Source organism: Anser cygnoides, chromosome 27 (genome assembly GCF_040182565.1).
Source record: "Anser cygnoides isolate HZ-2024a breed goose chromosome 27, Taihu_goose_T2T_genome, whole genome shotgun sequence".
Classification (NCBI taxonomy): Eukaryota; Metazoa; Chordata; class Aves; order Anseriformes; family Anatidae; genus Anser; species Anser cygnoides.
In genome coordinates this window covers 4269985-4292487 of record NC_089899.1, presented here as the reverse complement: position 1 = coordinate 4292487, position 22503 = coordinate 4269985, and the positions used below count along the sequence as shown (strand labels likewise).

Sequence of the window (22503 nt, the reverse complement as noted above, 5' to 3'; positions counted from 1 at the left end):
GAGAGGACGTGTGTGCATCTTTAACAATCCTTTCCCGACGTTCATGCGTTTTCTTGGCTCCCAGCAGCAGATTCTTGGCAAACAAGGAAGAAAGTTGAATTTCCTGTTACATCTCAGCCTTGACTGCTCTGTTAACGAAACTGTGTAATAGATCGGTTTCTAGCAGTAGGATTTCCCTGAACAGATTGCTCCTGAGTTATTCCTGGGAGAGGCTGAAATTTTTCTGCACCCAGAAAATCTTTTTCTGATCTTTCTCAGATGAAAAATATTGACCCTATTGTTATAGAATTAGGATTTTTTTTTTCTCAGTCTAGCCCTACAGTTTCACATCCTTGAAAACAGGTTATTTTTATGGCAAAACTTCTGCAAAGAAACATACTGCAGCTAAAGTCCCAAGGAGGCTGAAGGCTCCGTTAGCTGGTAAATGTTTTTGTAGATAAATTTTAGGGGAGCAGAGTGGAAGATAAAATGCTTCCACTTCAAACCGCCTTCCCTCTCCCTTATCCTTTCTATTTTGTCCACAAGTGGCCTGTGTGTTTTTGACCACCTGAAAGATTCTACAGGAGATGAGGAAAAGGAGACTGAGAGGAGGGGAGGAAGAAGATCCAAGCCTGGCAGATCTATGGGAATTATCTGGCCCATGGGATTCAGACACCTTGAACGGTTTCTTGCTCACTTCCCTTCACTTGTCCCTACAGCTCTTCCTAGTCTTCTGCTGTAAGAAATGTGAAGGAAAACACATATGCCTAACGCAGATGCCGGTGAGAGCTGGAAATAAGGCAGGGAGAAGTTTGGGATGTATGGAGAAGATAAGTGTTATCATGAGGCCCAGCACCCAAATATGTTTTTATTTTTTGACTTAATCATTAAGCTTAATTAAAGAAAGCCAGACACGGTACTTGGCAACTTTTAAGGCGTTTGGACCTGATGCATTTCTCATGGCCTGGCATGGACCTGCTCTGCGGTGTCCCGGCACTCAACACCACATCTTGGCCCTGGGGCCACCTTGCACCAAGCTCCTCTGTGCCCAAATCCCCGTGCCCCCATTGTCGCTGCAGTCCTCTTGTGGGGTCGAGCGGGACAAAGGAGCTTCTTTGGTGGTGTCCATCTCCAAGACCTTCCAGTTCTCCCATTCAGTGGCCAGAGGGACCGTGTGAGGAAAAAACAGCAAGGACACACGACGCTCCCAGCTCCCGGCACCGTGATCCAAGGCCATGGCATTCATCTTTCCAGTTCTGGTCATCCTCCACGTCAGGGGCACAGCCTGAGGCGTGAGTCCATTCCCACCCAGAGCCACGGGTGTAGCCTCTCCTCAGGACATGAAGCCAGGCAGAAAGCAAAGATCGGGGCTTCGTTTTCAGCATCAGCAAACGCCACCTGCCTGCCCACCAAGTCCAAAGAGACCTGGACGGCCCTGGGCACCTGGGCAAGGTGCAGGGGTGTCCAGTCAGGGTCAGTAAAAGCGTGGTACTGTCCAAACCACTGCCCCACGGCCCAGATCCCCTCCTCGGGGGTAAAACTGAGGACCCCCTTCCTCCTGACAGACTCCCGGGCGACCCCCGCAGCCCACCAGTCGCCCCCCTCGGCCACCTCCACCTCCCAGCAGTGCTGCCCCGCAGTGAAACCCCGGCCCCCCAGCACGCAGGGCTCCGTGTCGAACCGCTCGGGGTTGTCGGGCAGCGGCGTCCACGTGTCCCCGCGCCTCACGTCTCGCCCATCATCAGCCAGGATGAGGAAGGGGTTGGCAGTGTTTGGGTCCAGGGTCACATCCGCTGGGGACAAGAGGAGAAGCCGCTCAGGACGGGCAGCCCCCGGGGGTGCATCAGGGCTGTGCCCACCGCGGCAAGAGGAGGGATGGGGAAAGAACTGGAAAGGTATCTTCCCCCTGCCCGGAGATATCCAGCATGGGGTGGGAACCCTCTCCTTGTGCTAGACTGCCCCAGACTCAGTTCTGCCCTGATCCTGCCCTCTCCTGGACTTTCTGTATGGTCCCTGGCCAAGGGGACCCCGGTTTCCTGAAGGACCATGCACCTGAGTGTTGGGGTGCACATCTGCTGTGCAGACACCTGGGCCTGCGCGCAGGTTTCTGTGGTGATGCAAGAGAGAAACGGGCATGTGGGGGCACAAACCAGCACGTACTGTGACAGATATTGACCCAAGAACCAATCGTCCCTGACCTCAGATTCCTCTTTGTCTCTGTGGGCAATGAAGAGAGCCAAGGATGGCAGCTCAGGTGTCTCTGGTGGTGGTGGTGGGTCTGCAGATAAGCTAGAGGGATCCAGCTGGGGACAGTGCAGCCACCACGTCTCAACCCCATGACAAGCCCTGGCTGGGACAAGCCCCAAGTGCTTCGACCCTAACTGGCTCCTCCACAGAAGAAGCAGGGTACAATTTTCTCCCAAACACGGCAGTTACCCTCTAAAAACTCACCTCTTCCACTCCTCTCCTCCACCTCATTGGCCAGGGTCTCCATCTCTTCTACCTCCATACTGGACACCAGCATTCCTGCAGAAAAGTAGCAGAAAGAGAGATGTATTCCTTGCCGAAAGGGGAAATTGCAAGACACGGAGACCACGTGAAGATGATCTGTTCCCTAGATGCAGAGGGAGTGATGAAGAAGTCACAGCTGGCACTCACCTGTGGGAAGGTAGGTTTCAGATGGGTCTGAACATCTTCAGTCTGCTCTCCACTCCCTTGACCCCAGCAGATCTTGGCTGGACTGGACTTGTAGTGTTTCCACCTCGTTCGAGTGAGTGGGTCGAACCCCGGAGGAGCTGGATGGCCGGGACAGCACCGCTGGGCGTCCGGCACCGTCTGCTCCCTGCAGCCTGCAGGAGCTGCCAGTGGTTACGTGACCTCATCTAACACTCGTTTTGCTCTTCTGCCTTCCGGAGTTCCCTCCCGGCGCTCCTGCAGTGCCCCTGTCCTGTTTGTGGAGACGCAGTTACCGCATCACAGGAATTGCCATATCTCCCCTCCCTTCGGCCAGCTGCGGGTTGGCGATAAGAGTCCCCTGTGCTGCTGGCAGAGGCTGCTCTGAGCCCTCCTGGGCCCAGTGCCCTGCGCTCATCTCTGGTGTGCTGGGGGTGTCCTGGGGACACCATCTACAGATCAATGGCTGGCTCAGGCTGCATGCTTGGTGAGGGAAGAGGTCTGGCTCCTTACGGGCTTGCCCAGATTTGGGTTATGTGGGAAGATGTTTTCAGGGCATGCATTGCCTCAATTGCTCTACTGTTAAATAGGGGAGTGGGGGACAATGAGCGCTGGGCTTTGCATCCCACCTCCCCTTTCTCCAGGCAGCTTTTCACATGCCTAGAAGCAATGTGAAAAGCGTGGCCCCAGCCCCACGGGCACTCAGTCCGGGTTTCTCCTTGCCATCCTGCATGCTCCCAGCTCTTATTCAGGGCTGGATAAAAAAAAAAAAAAAAAAAAAAAAATCCTCCACCCTTCACATGCTTCCTCTGAACCCCCCCAGGGCCTGCAACTAGACCCCAATTATTGTGAATTACAGAGCTGCTTTAATTATTGCTGCTATCGCATCTGTCAGGCTATGTCTCTGAATGCTTCATTTATTGCCTCCCCCTTTTCTTTGCCATCCTGTTTCAACAAAGTCCTGGGAATAGCTGTTCTCACTCTGCCGATCGGCATGAATGGATTCATTTTATGTTATCATCTCCGTTGCAGTGTGTGAGTATGGCTTGTGCCTCTGTGTGTTTTGCTTCCCCCTGTCCCTTGTCACCCTTGGCAGGTCCCGGAGCAGCCCCACCTGCGCGGATGCTCTTGCCTCCGGGATGCTGGGGCTGGACCCAGCCAAGCCGAGCTGAGGCATGGGGATGCAGCCGAAGAGCACGTCTGGAAGGGAGTGTTTCCGGAGCAAAAGCATTGACAAAAAATGACCACATCTCTCGGTTACTTTCATTTTCCAGCGGAGGTGGCGCAAGAGGAAACGGGCAGCAGGCCGGCAGTGACATCTCATTGCGATTGCACAGAGAAATTGCTTCCTGCTCCCTGACGAGACCACCCGTCTGCTTCATCCCTTGCCAGCAAAGCCGGGACCGAGGGAGAGGTAAGCTCGGGGCCAGGGCGGGCTGTTTGGGCTGCTGTTGTCGTGTTCCCCTCTGGTCTGAGACCTCCTGCCCATCGCATCCCCAGTTTGGGCTGGGGGAGAAGCGTAGCTCCAGTCCCCACGGGCACTCAGTCTGGATTTCTCCTTGGCATCCTGCATGTTCCCAGCTCTTATTCAGGGCTGGATTAAAAAAAAGCAAAAAACAAACCAAACAAAAAAAAAAAACACAAAAAACAAGAACTCCATATTCAAATAGCTGCTTGGTGCATGCTGCTTTGTGCACAAAGTACCCAAGTGGTATGAAAAGTTGTAGAAATTTCCCACATGGGGAAAATAGGAAAAGTTACAACATCTCCTTTAATGCAATGAAAAGGTGGCAAAGTCAGACTGATGATGTAAAATTGACTTCAACCTTGGGCATTTTAATCTTAGATTTTTCCCTGGATATTATAAAAAAGGTGCTGAAATCAGCAATAAACCCCTTTAAAAGTAAATTATTCCCTATAATATTCTGCCTTTCAAATCTGTTCTCGTAACCCTTTTGTTCTGCCTTTCTCCCTTAACTTCTTCTCCATCCCCAGGCTGAGCTCCAGAAAAGAGGATGGTCTTCGGCTGCCACCTCCAGTGCTCTCTGCTGGCTTTTATCCCCTACAGTTTGGTTTTCCATGTTTGTGAGCTTCAATCAGGTATGGATTCCCCTGGCTCCTGCTGAGCCTTGCGGTACTTGCTTCCAGCCTGAATACTTTCCTGAGCCACTCCCTGTGAATGGTTTAGCACAGAGCAGGGTCAGGTTGTGCAGAACCCTTTTCAGAACCAATTCAATAAAGGGAAAAAGAACACGAACAAAAAATCATTTAAAAACTGTTTGAGTTTTGTACGTGCACAAGTTGTCTGCTTTCTCCAGTCACCCACCTTCCAGCCACTACCTCCTTTCTCCTGCTGTGGTGGCTTTACCTCGCTGGGCAGCTGAACTCCACCACAACCGCTCCCTCACTCCCCCTCCTTAGAAAAAAAAAGGGAGAAGAAAGTATGCTGGAAAGAAAAAAAAAAAAAAAAAACAAAAAAACACTCAGGGGTTGAGATAAGGATAATTTAATGAAAGGGAAAAGGAAGAGGGGAAAAAAAAAAAAAAACAAGCAAAAGCCGCATAGAAGCACAGAGAGAGGACAAAACTGCTGTCTCCCCCCAGGCAGCATCTTGTCCCCTTGAGAACAACTCATCCTTTCAGGAGTTTGAAGACCTTGGGCAGAGCAGAGCAGGGGGTGGTGCCCAGGTCCTGCTCCCAGCCCTCCTGCCCAGTGCCCTGCTTCACCTGCTGTGGTTACCCTGCCACAGAGCAGCTCCGCTGGTTTTCAAGGCTGTCACCACAGCAAACTCTCATGGTCATTTCTTCTTTTTCTCCCAGCCTCGTTCAGCGTCAAGGGACCCCCTAACCCTGTGGCCATGGCTGTTGGCCAGGACGTGGTGCTGCCCTGCCACGTCTCCCCGGAGCAGAACGTGCAGGACATGGAGGTGACCTGGTTTCGGGAGCAATTCACGCCCTTCGTGCATCGCTACAAGGGGGGCCAGGACCAGTACGGGGACCAGATGGTTCAGTACCAAGGCCGCACAGAACTGCTGAAAGACGGCCTCTCCAATGGCAGCGTGGACTTGAGAATTTTCCGCGTCCAGCTGTCTGACAAAGGGCTTTACACCTGCTTTGTCCACAGTGGTTCAGCGTACGATGAGGCTGTGGTGGAGCTGAAGGTGACAGGTCTGTAGTCTGTGTCCCTGTCTGCACTGCGGGGCTCTTCTCGGTACCTCTGCTTTGCTTCCTTGCAGCCAGTGCTCTTCTTACCTGTCCTTCATCCCAGCAGCGACTGCAGGTGCTTGCTTTAGGGCTTCATCGAGTGCTACAGTTGATAATGCTAACCAAGTTGTCTCAGGGATGTAAAACTGTCCACTGAGCAGCTGTAAAGAGCTCATGAGATACGTCCCAAGTGTTCTTGATCTTATTTTCTTAATATAAGTGGGTGTCGAAAAAAAAAAGTCAGCAGATAATAAAGTAGGAACGCCTTGTTTAATGCTTTTATATTTTAATATTCAGGCCTAAGGGTTGTTTTGTTGAAGTGGCAGCTTCCAGGACAGAGCTTTGGGTAATATGAAAAAGACTGCAAGAGGGGTCTCTGTGCATCTCTCTGACAGCTGGTGATACTGGTTAAACTGCTGCTATGGCCCTGAATAAAATACGCATTTGCCTGTGTTGAGGCTCATCCCTTCTTGCCAGTAGAGGATCAAGCAGACCCCATTATTCCCCCCAGACCTGGCATCCCGTGGAACAGCTCCATCCACACAATAACCCGGGTTCTCTGTTTTCCTGCAGCCGGCGGCTCTGCTCCACGCATCGTGCTGGAGCGCTACCAGGACGGGGGCATCCGCGTGGCGTGCCGCTCGGCCGGCTGGTTCCCGCAGCCCCAGGTGCTGTGGCAGGACCCCCGCGGGCAGCACCTGCCCTCCCTCTCAGAAAACATTACCCAGGACGAGAGCGGCCTCTTTGCAACAGAGAGCATCCTCATCCTCACCAGGAGTGCAAGCCAGGAGCTGGCCTGTGTGGTCAGACCTGCCCTGCAGAGCCAGGAGAAGGAGTCCTCTTTCTACATATCAGGTAAGCAGAGGACAGGAGCGTCATCCTGGTGACGTTTCCAGGGGAGCGGTGCTCTTGGAGGTGCTGTAAGCAGAAAATTTGAGGATTACTCGCACACCGGGTGTGAGGTGCATCGAGTGCATTTTGCATACTGCCAGTGCAAACAGCTTCCTTCCCCCTGTAGCTTTGGGCAGCATTTGTGAAACCTTCATCTCACCTGCTGTAAAATCCTGGTCTGCTGATTTGGTAAGATTTTCACAAGATCACGTGGCTTTCAGCTGTATTTTGGTTCATTCTTATATTGGGGATGAACAATTTGGGAGAATTTATTTCCCTGGCAGGCCAATACCCTTCCCCTGATGGCAGTGCTCTCTGCTGGAGTGTTTCTGTTAACACCTATGTTAGCCCAGGCTTTTTCTGCTCCTATATTGACCAATTAAATATACATATAGATAAGATTCAGAGCTGCTTGGAATAGGTTTGTATGAAATGGAAATAATCTGTGTTCTCTTGCTGCTTGCAGAGTAACCTAAGCCCTTTGAGGCTTTTATTTTTCAGATCCCTTTTTCCAAAATGCCCATCCTTGGAAAATTGGCCTGGGCGTGGTCCTGGTTGCTGTGTTCACTCTTGTCATCATCGCCGTTTATCTGTTTAGAATGAAAGGTATAGTCTTGGTACAGTGTTTGGGGCTGGGAGCTCTGTAACCCGTCTTATTCAGCCCCTCTGGTCCTGGCTCATGGGTAGGTTTGGGCTATGAGGATGGTCCTGAGCCTGGAGCTCAGTGACCCCTCTGGGCTGTGCCCCAGCACATAAATCATACAGAGGGATAAAGGACATGGAAGTCCTGATGTCTTGCAGAAGGGGCAGGGAGCCTGTGGGTCACCGAAGGCACTGCTGCACTTTTAGTCCCCGCTGCCTTGCTGCCTTGTGTGTGGTTGTAATGCAGCTGTAGTTAATCAGAGCTCGTTGGAAGCGGTGATTTTTTAAATGATTGACATTTCTTTCTTCCTCTCTTTCATAGGACAGCATGAGAAAAAAATAGGTAAGCTTCACTTTCTGTTTTCCAGAAATTGGAAAATGGGAGAATTCCCTTCAATTGAAGACTTGATGGGACATATTTTAGGGGTAGTAGTGGTGGAGGCAAATGGGTTGCCTAGCAGCTGTAGAAAATTATGAAACTAATTTCTGGAATGATGAAACTACAAAGCTGTGAAATGGTGTTGTAATTTTAAGAAAAATCATGGCGGAACCAAAAAGAGCATGAACAGATATTGTATCAACAGAGATCTTTGCTTTGCAAAGGGCTCTCCAGGTTCTTCCCAATGCTAGTGGAAGCTCTTGGGGATCATGCATTTCATATTGTAGGGGCACAGCTTTGTCTCAGCACTAAAACAAAAAAAAAACAAAACAAAAAAAAACAAAAAAAAAAAAACTTGGGAACAGAATGATAGCACAGCATCACAGCAATGAGTGAAATTTCACCCCTGCTCCTCCCCTGCCCGTGCAAACCTGCTGGTGTCCAGCAATGCAGCAATGGCCTCTGCCCTAGGGACCTGGAGGAGTTCTTGGGCTGCAGCTTTTCCACCATGAAACAATTTTAGGCCCCTCCCTGCCCCAACAGGTGTATCAGTGAAAAAGGAATTGACTTTGGTGGTAATGCACTTTTCTGGTTTTGCTTTTCAGCAATGCAAGCAGCAGCACTGCGTAAGTCTCACTCCCTGTCTTCCCTGGTGAAATCCTCTGCAAAAACTTGTTATTCACCCTGTCGTTATGTCCAAATGTTCCTTTTAGGCAAAGACTTTACTCCCCCAACCACCCAATAATATGAATATTCATTCTATTAAATTGTAGGAATTTTCTTCCTCAGCGACTGTCAGTGCTTTTTAACACTCTCATTTTAACTTAAGCAGTAAAGTAGCACTGAAAAGTTTGTGCTTTTTAAGGGAAGACTATGGAAACATAAGCCCTTGAGAATTTTGTTATCAAGAGGAGGATGGTTTGATTACCAAGGAATTAAAAAATAAGAAAACATTTGAAGAGGGAATATAAATATATGTTTGTTTGTTTTCAGCACATTACCAATAAATAGTCCTTTGGCTATTAAAACTGAGCTCTTGCTCATTGCTAAAGTGGTGCCATCGCAGTTCGATAGGGAAAAGAAATACAGTTCGGCTCAGTGGGGAATTAGGAGTCCTTGCGAGGAGAGACCAAATCCATGCACCTGCCTCTTCAGCACAGCTCCCTTCACCTATGCAGCCCCTTAGCTGGGATCCCAGGGAAGTGATCGGAAAGAGTAACTGGGATGTGCTTCTGTTTGCTGTTTAGGGGACCATGCTGCTGAAATCGGTGAGTCTTTTTCTGTTCCTTAAAAAGGACTTCTTACTGACTGTATATTTTTAAGACGTGAAGTGAACCTAAGAGCAACTGAGAGTGTGGGGAAAAGAGAGAGTGAGGGAATTTAAGACCCCAAAAATGAAAGATGATTGAAAATGGTATGTGGGGTCGGGATGTGGCTGACAACAGTGGCAGGGTGAGCGTGCCAGGGGCTCCCTGCACACACCATGAGCTGATGGCAGCGCTGTGGGATGCATCCCCTGGCCGGAGAGGGACCTCTCAGGGACCTCTCCCTGCCCCGGGCTGAAGCAGGACCTGCACTGTCACCCATCGATGGCTTTGCATTGCTGGGGTCGGCAGAAGTACAGCCTCCTGCACAGGCAGGTGGTTGCAGAAGAGGTGATATCCAAACTGACATCCCACAACCCGTTTGTGCTGATTTATTTTGTTTTGCAGAGAGACAAGCTGAGGAGCTTGGTGAGTATCATTCTCCTTCCTTAGTAAGAGACTTTTCTTGGGTCATTTTCTCATTTGGGTGTTGCATTTATGGCCTGGTTTTGTTTTTTTCTTTTGGGAAAGGAAGAGGTGGCAAATGCTGAACTCATTTCAGAAACATTATTTTCCTTTGCACCGTATGTGTTTTTAAGTTACTTTTCTATACCAAGAAAAAATTGCTTTCATTTTACAAAGTACAAACAGAGCACAAGTATGTGTGTGAGGCCAGGCAAAGGGATTATATTTATCAAAATGTATGAAGCACTTCCACGTAACTAGACATTGAAGTTTTGAAATTACACACACTGAGATGACTTTTACAAATACAGCTACAATTCAGGAAATGTGCAATTACACCGGCATATCATTATGTTGAGCTATTCCAGTACCACGAGTGTGTTCAGATTACTTCTCATTTGTATTTTTCTTTTGTTTGTTTTTGTTTTTGTCTTTTGTTTTTGTTTTAAGAATGGAGAAGATACTCAGTGCCTATTGAAAATGGTAATTGAAGTTCTGTCTTCCAGGGGGCTGAATCATCTTCCCTGCTTTTCTTTCTCTTCCTGATGGCTCCCCTCCTGCAGTGACGCTGGTGGCACCAGGGATGCTTACTTTGCAGTGCAGCACTCAGTCCCCTCACTCACTTGGTGCATGCCCCACTCTCAGACAAATCTGAAGGGTCCTGGTCCTTACTGAGCAGCGCTGGCCATGCTTTAGAGACGCAAGGACTTCTTCAGCCTGGAGGTGTGCTGATGGTCCTCTTCCCTGTGTGCTCAGGGTCATCTGTCTGGTTCATTTTCTGCTCCTCATCCTAATGCCATCGCTTGTGCATCTTCCCATACCACAGCCAGCCAACTGTCGCCTGCACCCTTTTTCTTCTTCCTGAGGCAGCCTCAGCAAAGGCCTCTCCCGGGGCGAGCTCTGCCCTGACGTGTTGACTCCCTCTGTCCCACAGTGATGGTGGTTCTGGATTCAGACACAGCCCACTGCGACCTTGTCCTGTCTGATGACTGCAAGAGCGTGAAGCGAGCGGACAAGCTGCAGAACATCCCCAGCCTCCCTCAGAGATTTGACCCGTGGCGCTGCGTGCTGGGCTGCGAGGGCTACGCCTCGGGGAGATACTACTGGGAGGTGGAGGTGGAGGATGGAGGAGGATGGGCCGTAGGGGTCTCTCGAGAAGATGTGAAGAGGAAGGGCGAGATTCAGTTCAGCCCAGAGGAGGGCATCTGGGCAGTGGGGAACTGGGCAGGGCGGTTCGAAGCTTTCACGTCCCCTGAGCACACTCTCCTTCATGAAAGCCAGGCTCCCACACGGGTCCGGGTCTCTCTGGATTATGAAGTGGGCCGGGTGGCATTTTTCAGTGTTGATGAGAAGAATCCTATCTTCACATTTCCACTGACATCATTCGATGGGTTCAGAGTCCACCCGTGGGTCTGGCTGGGTCCTGGTACGTGGCTCAAAATGTGTCCCTGATGAAGGGAAGGGAGAAAGAGAAGGCTTCATATGGCACTGCCATAGTTCATAGACTCATAGCAAGATGGAGGTTGGAAGGAACTTGTAGAGATTTCCACTGCAATCTCCTGCTCACAGCAGAGCTAACTTCAAAGGTACTTTAGGTAGCTTTGGGCTTTGTTCAGACAAATTTAGTGTCTCCAAGGGTGGAGATTGTGTTACCTCTGTGGACCCAGGGCTGCACCTCTCTCATGGGGAAGACAGAATCCTTTATACAAGATGACTTTCCCTGATTGCAGCTTGTAACTCTGGCCTTTCATCCTCTTTCTCTACCTGTTGAGCAACACTTCCACTGAAAAGAGACACTCCCTCAGCAGGGACTGTTTGTAAAAAGTACAGAATAAAGTTATTTTAGCGGGATTTGTCTATGTATGAGTCAGCACTAGATGTCTGTGCCTGCAGCTATTGCATCCACATCCTTTAGGCAGGGGGAAGTTGCAGACACTTCTGAGACACGAGTCACCTCACCCTGCAGAAGGCTATGAAAGCACACCAGTAGAACTTGTCCAGGCTGTGTTTGTGCAGTCCCCTGGCCACAGCACAAGTCCAGGCAACTAGATCATCTATCCACTTCCTAACATAGAAGGCAACTCCACCTCCCCTCCTTCCTCACCTATCCCTTCTGAACAGTTTGTAACCATCAACAGCCACGCTCCAGTCATGGGAATCATCCCACCAGGTTTCCATGATGGCAACTATATCATAGTTTCCTACTAGCACGGTGGCCTCCAGCTCCTCCTGTTTGTTACCCATACTGCGTGCATTAGTGTAAATGCACCTCAGCTGGGCCACCTTTTGGGATGGAGAAGACCTGATACCCTCTTGACCATACTCAGGTGTTTTCATAGTTACCAACCTCTCACCAGCCCTTGTGTCCTTCCTGCAAATTGCTATGTCATCCTCATCCTTCACCAAAACACAAGACTGCAAGGTCTTGCTAGCACATTCCTCACCCACGAGAACTGGCATGTTACATACAGGCTCCTTTCTGGTGACCCCAGTTCTACCCCCACCCCCCTTCATACCTAGTGTAAAGCTCTGTCAATGAACCCTGCCAACTCCCATCCTAAAACCCTTTTCTGCTGGTCACCTGCCAGTGACACCAGGCTCAGAGCCAATTATTAATCTTCTGGCTCATCATGTCCAGTCCCTCATTATTGCCTATAACTGGAGGGATAGAGGAGAACACGACTTGTGCTCCCAAACCCTCGACCAGTCTCCCCAAGTCTCTTTAATTGTACCATGGTTTCCAACTCCTTCTGCTTGTTTCCCATGCTGCGTGCATTGATGTAGAGGCACTTCAGCTGGGCTGTTGGTGTCATCACCTTTTCAGAGGAACCCTTCCGAATTGCTTTGGGACAGTTCACAAGTATTTCCTAAAGGGACAGTGTTCCTAGGTTCATTTCCATCACTCACATGTACGTCCCCTTCCCCAGCTGCATCTAGTTTAAAACCCTGCTTATAATCCCAGCAGGTTTATTATAATCATTTTGTCTGTAAGAGTATCTGGAGTAAGACAATTGTAAGTATCAAAACATCTGGACTGTAAATTAAGTAGACATTAGGAAGTTTTCCTTAGAAACAATTTTAGGTTTAAGAAGCTGACTTCTTTTCAGACAAAATAAAGTGCTACTTAAGCTGAGAGTGGGTGAGAGTCTACAGGGTGACGCAGCAGGGACAGCTGACCCCAGCTGACCAAAGGGATGTCCCATACCCCGAGGCTGGGGAACGACAGGCCAGTCAGTCTCACCTCCGTGCCTGGCAAGATCATGGAGCAGATCCTCCAGGAGACTCTGCTAAGGGACATGGAAAATAAGAAGGTGACTGGTGACAGCCAACATGGCCTCACTAAGGGCAGTTTGTGCCTGACAAATCTGGTGGCCTTCTACAGCTGGGTTGCAGCCTTGGTGGATGGGGGAAGAGCAGCAGACATCATCTACCTGGACCGTGCAAAGCATTTGACACTGTCCCCCATGATATCCTTGTCTCTAAATTGGAGAGACATGGATCTGACAGAGCGTGTTAGGACTAAAAACCGTTAGGTAGGTCCGATGTGAAACAGGCATTGTTGTGAACCTAGCAAGGCAGAACACTGACCTTGTGAGAGCACATATTGCTAGCTCAGCAATATGGCACCAGGCCACAAGTCATCCGGCACGAGACAATGCTGCCGTCCGCACAGCACGCGCTGGCCATGCAGCTGTGCATGACCGCAGCAGCCTATCAACTAGCAACCTATAGGGTTTTGGAGCATGCAGGGGCAAAACATATAAACAGAGCAAGTTGCTCTGCATCGGAGAGGCAGGAACATCAACCGAGGTCAACGTTGCCTCTGCGGGGACGCAACACAAGATGTTGATAACTACCACACCGATGGGGTGCCAACCACAACCTGGCTAAGTATCTACGACCTATTGGATCTCGGTAACGGACATCAATGGCTGGGAAAAGCATCACGCTCATTGGTAACCTTGCCATCACCCTGGGATCGGTATGTTAACAAGCTAACTCGTTAATAAATTCTTTGTTTTTCTATCGCTGCTCAGGTGTGTGTGTGTATGTGCGAGTGTATTTGATATGCCTGAATAGCTCGCTTGCTTTATATATATATACACTGTGTCTGATCCTTGCTGGGCTGAACTAATCAGCTTCAGCCCCTGGAATCTAACTAGAACACAGAGGGACCACTCGGTGGGTAAGGAATTGTCCGGATGGCTGCACTCAAAGAGTTGCAGTTAGTGGCTCCAGGTCCAGGTGGAGAGCAGGGATGAGTGGTGTCCCTTAGGGGTCTGTACTGGGACCAGCACTATTTAACATCTTTGTCAGCGACATGGACAGTGGGATTGAGTGCATCCTCAGCATGTGTGCAGACAACACCAAGCTGTGTTGTGTGGTCGACACGGTGGAAGGACAGGATGCCATCCAGAGGGACCTAGACAGGCTTGAGACATGAGCCTGTGCTGAGCAACCTGATTTAGCGGAAGGTGTCCCTGCCCATGGCAGGGGATTAAACAGAATGATCTTTAAAGGTCCCTTCTAACCCAAATCATTCTGTGTTTCTATTCTATCGTTCTACAACAGCATGCTCAGCAATAAACTTTGGGGTATCTTTCCTAGGTACTGTGGGTCAGGGTCTGACTGAGCATTGGTCTGCTGGTGGGAAGCAGTGAGTGATTGCCTTTGCATTACTTGTTTTTTTTCTCCCTTCCCTTCTCTTATTAAACTCTCATTATCTCAACACGAGGTGTTTTTTTCTCCCTTTTGCTCTTCCAGTTCTCTCCCCCATCCTGCTTTGGGGGGGCAGTGGGCAAGCAGTTGCTGGGTCTTCAGCTGCTGACTGGCATTAACCCGCCATGTTCCACAGAATGTAGAAACAGTACAAAATCAGTATCTCCCCTCCTCTGAAGCACCTGCCCTTGTAGATTTTGGGTGACCTCCAGCCCTGGTGCCCAAAATGCTTGGTGGTGACCTATGGGCCGGGGAAGTGGAGATGGCTGGGCCACGGGAATGGAGAGCAGGAAGAATTGCAAAACCCAGTTCCTTCCTCTGTTCCTAATCTCCTTGCCTGCACTGTGCTGTGGCTTCTCCCACTAACGTTAAAGCTGCCTTGCAGCTCTCTAGAAGAGCCATCCCTCTCTCTTCTGGGAAGCCAGAAAGAAAGGAGCCCTCCTGGTCACCACCACTAACCAGCTGAGGTGATGTGCAAAAGCTGCTCCTCTCTGGTTCGCCAACCAGGCTGCAGTCCCCAGGTCAAGGGACCTTAAGCAAGAAATTATGTAGCCAGTCTGATCCACAATTTCTTACGGAAACATGAGATGGAGGCGTTTGCAAAGAGCCGTGGTGTGGCAGTGCAATTAAAGCGGGGGCTATACTGAAGGACAGCGGATGAGTTTGGCTTCTCCGGAAACCACAGCTCCCTTCCCAGCAGCTGGGGGTGCTGATAGAGGGCCTGGCCAGCCCTGCTGGGAGCGTTGCTGCCAGGGCAGCCCCCAGTGCTGGGGCAGGAGGGAGGCAAAGCAGCAGGAGAGCAGACATTGAGGGGTTCACGGTGAGTGCCAGGGGGGCGGTGGCCCTCGGGGGTGCTTGGGACAGTTATACCTGTGTAGAGGAAGCTCTTCTGGTGATTTGTGCTTCTGCCCCAGGAGCACAAGTCTTGCAGAGGGCTTCGCTGGGCAAGAGCCGGCTGTCCTCAGGGGAGGATGAGGACGGGAGGACGGGGTGGACACTGGCCAAGGCTGCAGGACTCCTCTGTCCCCTTGGACAAAGCCATGAGGGGGGGGGGGGGGTCACATGCCTCTCCAGGGCAGCTGGAGGAGTGGGTGCAGCCACAGCACACGCACGAGCTCTGCACCCTCCTTTGGGCCTGCTCCTTCTCCCCACATGCCAGGGAGGAGCTGTGGGGCAGGGGGCTCAGGGGGGGCTTCCAGATGGCTTCATGTGGGCTGGTGGCACAGCTGCCAATGGTGGGGAGCAAAGCTGGGGCTGTACCCGTGTGTCTCCATGCCCTGGGGCTCTCCCCTGCAGGCCATGCGGTTCCCTGCGCTGCTCACGTTGATCCTCCCGGCCCTGCTGCCCCTGGCCGGCGCCACTGACCTGCAGCTGCCCTGCCCATCGGAGATGAACAAGGTGAAGGACATCCTGGAGGTGAACTGCACGGGACAGGCTCTCAGCGCAGTGCCCTCTGGCCTGCCCGAGGACACGGGCATCCTGCTGCTCAACGCCAACCACCTGACGTCTGTCTCCACTGCCGCCTTCCTGCCCCTGGCCGCACTGCAGGACCTCGACCTGTCTGAAAACGGGATGGTGGCCCTGCACACCGAGTCCCCGCTGCCATCCCTCAGGGAGCTGCTGCTGTCCCGCAACGCGCTGGTGGACCTGCCCAACCTGCAGGGCCTGCCTGCGCTCACCCGCCTGACCCTGGCTCACAACACCCTGCAGAATCTGGCCCCGGAGGCTTTCCGCGCCGTGCCGCTGCTGCAGGACCTGGACCTGCGAGGGAACCGGCTGCAGACACTTCCCCAGGACACCTTTGCAGGGCTGCGGGCGCTCAAGGAATTGGACCTCTCAGACAACCTTTTGGAGGAGCTCCCCAAGGAGCTGCTGCAGGACTTGGAAGCACTGGAGACCCTCTGGCTCTCAGGGAACCTCCTCCACACCTTGCCCACCGACTTCTTCGTTGAGGGGCACCTCTTCGCCTATGTCTTTCTTACCGAGAATCCCTGGCACTGTGACTGCAACCTGTTCTACCTGCGGAAGTGGATCCTGAGCAATGAGGGGAGCGTCTACCAGCCAGAGCGGGGCCTGGAGAAGACGAAGGTGGAGGTGGCCCCAGAGAAGGTGCTGTGCCACAGCCCCCCCGAGCATCAGCATCAGCCTGTCATCCGCTTCAAGGCTGACTGCGGCAATGTGGGGGACACAGATGGGGATGGGTATGACTACGATGAGGAAGGAACACCCCAAAAAACTACCACGTCCCCTTCCCCCACGACACATCCAGCTGTCCCCAAAGAGCACACTACTACCCCACATGCTCTTACCCAGCCTCCTCTCGCTACTACAAGTCCTCCCATCAGCTCCCCTTCTAGCTCCAGCCTTGCCCCAAGCACTTCCCATGCGGTTCCTGCAAGCACCAGCACTCCCAGCACCACCACTCCTGCACCAGTCAGTTCCACCATCACATCCACCGTACAGCCCCCCAGCACTACCCCTCTTCTAACTTCTGCTCCCCCCACCACCTTCATCTCCACCACCCCACTGACAACTGCTGTGAGCACCAGCCTCCCCAGCACCAGCAACCATCCCCAAACCAGCCTTGCCACCAGCCCTGCCACCAGCACTCTCCCAATGTCCACTGGCGTGTTTTCCACCAGCAGTCCCACAGCATTGCCTTCCACTAACACGTCAGGGGCCTCTTCGGTCATCAAATCTTCATCTCCTCTGATGTCAACCACACTGGTGGTCTCCACCACCACGCTTTCTCCTCATGCCCCAAAGTTGCTGGCTCCCCTGAACACCACACACTTCCTCCAGCCATCCCCTCTGCCCCCACCTCACCCTCTCTGTCCTTGCTCCACCACAGCACAGACTGTGCCCATGCTGCTCTTGCGGGCAGGTGGGGAGGGTCCGCAGTGGGTGCAGTGGATGCTGAGCCACTGCTGCCTGTTGCACTGGATGCTCTACCTGGCCTCCTTGGTTCTTCTGCTCCTGTCCATGCTGGCTTTAGCTTGCTGGCTGCTGTGGATGTGTCTGGTGGGATGGCCTTCCTCGCGCAAATCACTGCAGACCCAAGAGGTGCAGTACCCACTGTTGAGGTGGAGGGAGTCAACAGAAAGTCCTGTGAGGCATCTCAGCAGCTTTCAAAGCCCCCTCCAACACTCCACATTCTGCACCATCAAGGAAATAGAGCTGTGGCCTGAAGTCACTACATCCCACACCTACTGCACAATTAAAGACCTGGGAATACAGCACAGTCCTCCTGCAAAGTCCTCCTTCTGCACAACAAAGGAGCTGTGGGTCTGCCACCGTCCCCCGAATGCTTCATTCAAGTCTTTCTCCAGGAAGCTGACAGCCACAAACCTTGGCTCCCTGAGGGCCCCTTCTGCTTACAGCCTGGATAGGGGGGTCAAGGCCATCGGCACTGTCAGGGTGAAGTATGCTGGCAACACCTTGTAAATACTCCGGTATGTTCAGAGCGAGGGATGGGGGGGGGGGTTCATGGTTCTGCCTCATATACACTTGTTGCATGAGGGGAAGATCTGCTTGCTACAGAAGGGGAAGTCATCCCATTCCTTCCCCTAGCACCAGTCTCACACTCATTGTGGTTGCCGAATCTGCAATAATTACTTTGGTACTTGGCAGGGGTAGAAGTCATCCTAGAGCAGAGTGTGGGGCTGACACTGCCTGATTTTGGGGTGAGAAGAGCTTTTTGAGCTTTTTTTTTTTTTCTTCTTTTGAGAAGAGCTTGCTTTGTACGCTGTGTCCTAATCGCTTCTGTCTGAATGGTGCACATAAAGATGCGCTATGCTTTCAACTCAGTGTCAGGTTGCTAATCACAGAATAAATATTCTCTTTGCCTAACTTTCAAATGGGTGCTAGTTTCATTTCACTGGACCTCCGGTAGTCTTAAACTTTGTTTAAGTGATGCTTCAATGTTAACCCATTCTTTCCTGTATCCTCGAAGTAAATGGACAAGAGCAATCTCTATACAAGAAGAGACTGAATAGATGCAGAAAAAATGTGATGTGGCCCTATAGACACCAGTCCCCATCTTTGGTGTCACCCATGCATGACCCAAAAGGCCTTGAGAACTGCATCAGGGAAATAAAAGTCACTTTTCCTTTCATGCATGAGGACTCTAACCACGACACTGTTGATGTCTGGAGCGAGGAGACCTCTTAGTGGTGTCCAGTGCTGCCTGAAGTCATGAGCTGGTGGTCCTGACCGGAGACCAAATGTCCATCCTGTCCATTCAGATGCTTCATTTGCAACTATAAAGCAGGGAGCCACCGAGCCCTATAAAAAATTTCTGGCTTGGTTGCACAATGTTGTAGAATGTGGAGAATCCTTAGGTGGAGAATCCTTAGGTGGAGAATCCTGCCACACGGGAGAGTCTGTTGCGACAACTGGCAATTGAAAACGCTAATGCAGACTGTAGGAAAATTTTGCGATCTATTAAAACTGCTAACCCTACTATAACCGATATGATCAAAGCCTGACAGGATGGAGGAACAGAAAGCCATAAGATGTCGCTGTTGGCTGACGCTTTAACCTCGTATGTCACGGTGGGGGTGGCACAAAAGGCCAATTGTTTAAATTGTGGGGAAAGCCTCTGAAAGGAAAGTGTATAAAAGGAGCATAGCCGGGTAAAGACTGTTTCTTACTTGATCACAATAAGAGTCCGTGCATTCAGTTGCCATATATTCAGAAGAGGAAGCTACAATGCAAAATCCCTGTTGGTACTGAGTACTCATGTGTTTGGACCAACCAGATTCAGATATTATCAACTGATTCAATTTTTCTGATGAATCCAATCGAAAGCACACATCCAGAAAAACAGTCATCAAGAGGGTGTGATTTGCAGCTACATCTAGGCTGGGGTGAACTATTTCTATTGACAGTGTCAGATAACATGGGCAACTCTATGAGTAAATTCACCTGTAGTAGACTGTAGCTGCCGATGTTCTCAGTCTCTATGCCATTCTTGCATTCATATTTCTCTACCTGAACTAGCTCTGCCTTCTTTGGTGTTTGCATCTTGTTTTTGATAAGCTGTTTTAGTATTAGCTGCTACTTGTCTTCTGCAATTATAAGAAAAAGGGCTCAGAAAAGAACATTCATTGATATGAATCTTGCACATCTTACACAAACAACAGGACAACATTCCAAGGAAATTTTCTTTTTCACTTTCTTACTACTTCTAGCAGAGTAAAAACCCCAGGACTGCAAAATTGTCTGAGTTTTCTGAGGAGCAGCAATCACAGAATGGCTTAGGTTGGAGAGGAGTTCTGGAGATCATCTAGTCAAACAGGACAGCCAGAGCAGGTTGCCCAGGACCACGTCTAGTTGGGTTATAATATCTCCATAGATGGAGACTCCACAACCTGTTTCAGTGTTTGACTGCCCTCACAGTAAAACAGTTTTTTCTTGAGTTCAGATGAAGTTCCATGTGATCTGATCCTGTCTGGGCATCACTGAGAAGACATTTCAATCCACTTCATTGTCCATTTACCTACTCTGTACTTTGATTTTGCCCCCAAAGCAGAAGTCCATGCAGGACTGATGGACCATTCCAGCATGCTTTGGCATGGGCAGGGAAATGCAAGCATACATAAGGGGAAACTGTCAGGCATACAGGCCGAACTTCTGTATGTATCTACTACAGAGAAAAGTGTTTGTGTGCTCAAGGAAAGCAAGTAACTATGCACTTTTCAATTAGAAAAAAAAAAATAAAATGTTTAAGAAAATCTTAATACTGCTAGGCTGTGTTTGCAACTTTCAGTTGGTTGTAGCATTTGAAAATACCCTGAGACACCACTGCTGGCAAATTCACCAGTGGTTGTACTTACAGGTGATGTTCTCTGCTTCTACAGCAATTCCATCATTCCATGTTTCTTTCCAAAGTTTGGTCTTGCTTCTGCTGTATTTGGGCCTCCTCTTTTATACCAGGAGTCTGCAACAGGTCACGCAGGTAATACCAGTTCGCTGCAATAATAAAAAGATGTTTATAAAAATATATAGATTGATATGAATGACAGGAGGATTCCTTCTTCTCCTTGCTGCCTACCCAAGCACTTAGAGAAAGGTCAAGCAGGAGGGAGCAATTTCTACCTTCACAAGCACTGTGGTCCCTTGTCAGCTGCTGAAAGCTTTGCTGATAAAGCACTGAGGGTCACGGCCTTGTGATAAAGACAGCTGCAATTTCTATGTTTAGGGGTGACTTGCTGAGCTTTGTTATTGAGGAGCGGCAGAGAGGAGCTGTTACAGACTGGCCACATCCCCCACAACCCATCGCCCTGCACTGCTCAAGGTGAGGCGAGGTGGAGGTGTCGGGAGAGAAGGCGCAGCAGAAGACGGTCTAGTTTTGGTCCTTGTTTCTCACCACCCAACGCTATTTTTATTGGAAATAAATCAATTTTCCCCAAGTTGAGTCTGTTTTACTCATGAGGGTAGTTGGTGAGTGATCTCCCTGTCTTTGTCTCAACCCACGGATGTTTTCATCTTATTTTTTCCCCCTGCCCTGTTGAGGAGGGGAAGTGGGAGAGCAGCTGGGTGGGTGTCTGGCAGCCAGACAAGGTTAATGTGCCACAGCCAGCAAGAGTAACATGGGAATTAGTAAAACAGTCGACAAACGGGGAAAAAGGTAAACAACTACAGAAGGTTTAAGAGATCATCTAGGTTCAGAACAGTCTAAATTCCTCTAATTGTAAGCCTGTTGTACATTAAAAAAAAATAATCTCAGAATAGTGTTCTCTTGGACACAAGGGCTGTTACACAAGCAAACATATCAGATTATAATGCATATACTTTTTTAATACTAAGTATTGTGTAATTTCATGTAGATGCATGTAGGGTATAAGGTCCTGTCAGGGAACATGTCCTGTCCTGTCTGGGGCATGTGCAGGACACCTGCAGGTATCGCCTCAGCGTGGGCTCTTGAGTGCCAGGTCTATTGCTGCAGGTGATCAAGGAGATGGGCATCTGCAGAGCTGGCCCCTGCCCTCACAAGAAATTTAAGATTTTTCTGTGTAGCCAAATGGTGGAATATCATACACTGAAGCTTACACAGAAGCACCAGGCAGATTGAAAGGCTCTACAAAAATGTTAAAGATAAGAAGTAAAACCATTAAATCTAGATGTGAGTACTGTGCAATACATTTCAGCTGGTAAATGAATCAATTGATCGGACTACGAGTTCCATATGCAAAGTATTACCCGTAGAACAGGTGAAAATAGCAATACCAAAAGATAATTCTCTCATCTTGGTTGCCACAAGTCACGCTGAATAGTGTCAACATGTGGCAGGGGATAGGGCACATTGGAAATTGGATAGCATGGGCTTTAAATGACATGCAGTCATTGACGGAACTGAAAAACAGCAATATGTTGTAGGAATACAAGTTTTACATCAGAATCAACACATCGTTCAGACTGCAAGGCAAGTAGATAGCTCTGATTCCTGGCTACTGTGCCGTTAGTAAGCACTGCAACATGCTGTGCATCAACATTACGTCTACTATGACGAGCTGCAGATATGAGTACCAGACTGGCATGCAGGTGATCACATCCATGTCCATCAAGGGGTGGAGTGTAGTTGTCACCTGGACAATTATTGTACAATTGCTGAAACACATAATGGCCAATCCAAGTGTGTCATGAACTCATTGTGACCACTGCTTGATCCTAAAAAACTATTTGATGAAAGTGTATTCAATCGGAAGTGTATGTGTGCTGTATTGTTCTGTCCACTCAAAATATTATACATCTTTGATCACCACTTCTGGGTATTGTCCCCAGGAACTGCAGGTTTATTAATATGCTAAGAATATCTTCTTAGCATAGTAATGAATATGACCTTTCAAAACTCCTTCTCCCTCCTCCCCATTGCCCCCCCCCCCTTTTTTTTTTTTTTAATGTGCTATGAATACCTTGTGATCATTGGTGATGAGAGCAGCAGGTATAAGTTTTTCCCCATGTGCTGGAAAGTGGAAAGGTCCTGCCCTTCCAAAGCATTTCCTCCACCATTGTTTCCTGTGACCCATAACTAACTCACTGGTCTGTCTGTAGCGGTTGGACAAAACGGGGAAGCATATCTTTGTCTCTGCCACAGCACTTGTGCCAGCTGAAGTCCTAGAGACACACATTTCTCGCATAGTCTGCTGTTCTAACAAGGCACCAAGCCAAGGGGCCAGCAGGCAGCCAGTGGGGTGAAGAGCAGTACGTTTCCTCCAGGCAGGAGTTTGGTTTCCCAGTCTGCCAT

The 22503-nt window shown here is 49.9% G+C and overlaps 3 protein-coding genes across 6 annotated transcripts; 2 read left to right on the top strand and 1 right to left on the bottom strand.

Annotated features, from left to right (window-relative positions):
* Positions 1 to 506: 506 nt before the first annotated feature.
* On the bottom strand, positions 507 to 3920 carry LOC106045669 (E3 ubiquitin-protein ligase TRIM7-like). The gene is made up of 4 exons (XM_048077672.2): positions 3767 to 3920; positions 2638 to 2926; positions 2431 to 2505; positions 507 to 1772 (listed from the first exon to the last, which is right to left on the bottom strand). Exons 3-4 carry the CDS (start codon positions 2501 to 2503, stop codon positions 1252 to 1254), a joined length of 594 nt encoding a protein of 197 aa, XP_047933629.2. The 5' UTR covers positions 2504 to 2505; positions 2638 to 2926; positions 3767 to 3920; the 3' UTR covers positions 507 to 1251.
* Positions 2512 to 11387, top strand: LOC106045668 (butyrophilin subfamily 2 member A2-like). 3 transcript variants are annotated; one of them, XM_013196267.3, is made up of 12 exons: positions 2512 to 2647; positions 3927 to 4066; positions 4648 to 4752; positions 5472 to 5819; positions 6429 to 6710; positions 7248 to 7352; positions 7711 to 7731; positions 8373 to 8393; positions 9015 to 9035; positions 9480 to 9500; positions 9987 to 10019; positions 10471 to 11387. In XM_013196267.3, the coding sequence occupies exons 3-12, from the start codon at positions 4668 to 4670 to the stop codon at positions 10986 to 10988; spliced, it is 1455 nt and encodes a 484-aa protein (XP_013051721.2). In that variant the 5' UTR covers positions 2512 to 2647; positions 3927 to 4066; positions 4648 to 4667; the 3' UTR covers positions 10989 to 11387. The 3 variants fall into 3 exon arrangements, with proteins under 3 accessions (XP_013051721.2, XP_013051722.2, XP_066840157.1); XM_066984056.1 differs by lacking the exon at positions 2512 to 2647 and adding an exon at positions 3122 to 3139; XM_013196268.3 differs by lacking the exon at positions 9987 to 10019 and having other exon boundaries at positions 2513 to 2647.
* A 141-nt stretch (positions 11388 to 11528) lies between these two features.
* GP1BA (glycoprotein Ib platelet subunit alpha) lies at positions 11529 to 18112 on the top strand. 2 transcript variants are annotated; one of them, XM_013196264.3, is made up of 2 exons: positions 11529 to 13518; positions 15552 to 18112. In XM_013196264.3, exons 1-2 carry the CDS (start codon positions 13465 to 13467, stop codon positions 17697 to 17699), a joined length of 2202 nt encoding a protein of 733 aa, XP_013051718.3. In that variant the 5' UTR covers positions 11529 to 13464; the 3' UTR covers positions 17700 to 18112. The 2 variants fall into 2 exon arrangements, with proteins under 2 accessions (XP_013051718.3, XP_066840156.1); XM_066984055.1 differs by lacking the exon at positions 11529 to 13518 and adding an exon at positions 14747 to 15075.
* The last annotated feature ends 4391 nt before the right edge of the window (positions 18113 to 22503 follow it).

Excerpts from the sequence above, each read along its gene's own strand:
- LOC106045669 (XM_048077672.2), bottom strand. The coding sequence starts at position 2,503 with ATGCTGGTGTCCAGTATGGAGGTAGAAGAGATGGAGACCCTGGCCAAT. Across the intron at positions 1,773-2,430 it reads GGAGGAGAGGAGTGGAAGAG|CGGATGTGACCCTGGACCCA; the intron begins GTGAGTTTTTAG and ends TCTTGTCCCCAG.
- LOC106045668 (XM_013196267.3), top strand. The coding sequence starts at position 4,668 with ATGGTCTTCGGCTGCCACCTCCAGTGCTCTCTGCTGGCTTTTATCCCC. Across the intron at positions 5,820-6,428 it reads GGTGGAGCTGAAGGTGACAG|CCGGCGGCTCTGCTCCACGC; the intron begins GTCTGTAGTCTG and ends GTTTTCCTGCAG. Across the intron at positions 9,036-9,479 it reads GGACCATGCTGCTGAAATCG|AGAGACAAGCTGAGGAGCTT; the intron begins GTGAGTCTTTTT and ends TTTGTTTTGCAG.
- GP1BA (XM_013196264.3), top strand. The coding sequence starts at position 13,465 with ATGGCTGGGAAAAGCATCACGCTCATTGGTAACCTTGCCATCACCCTG. Across the intron at positions 13,519-15,551 it reads TTGCCATCACCCTGGGATCG|GCCATGCGGTTCCCTGCGCT; the intron begins GTATGTTAACAA and ends TCTCCCCTGCAG.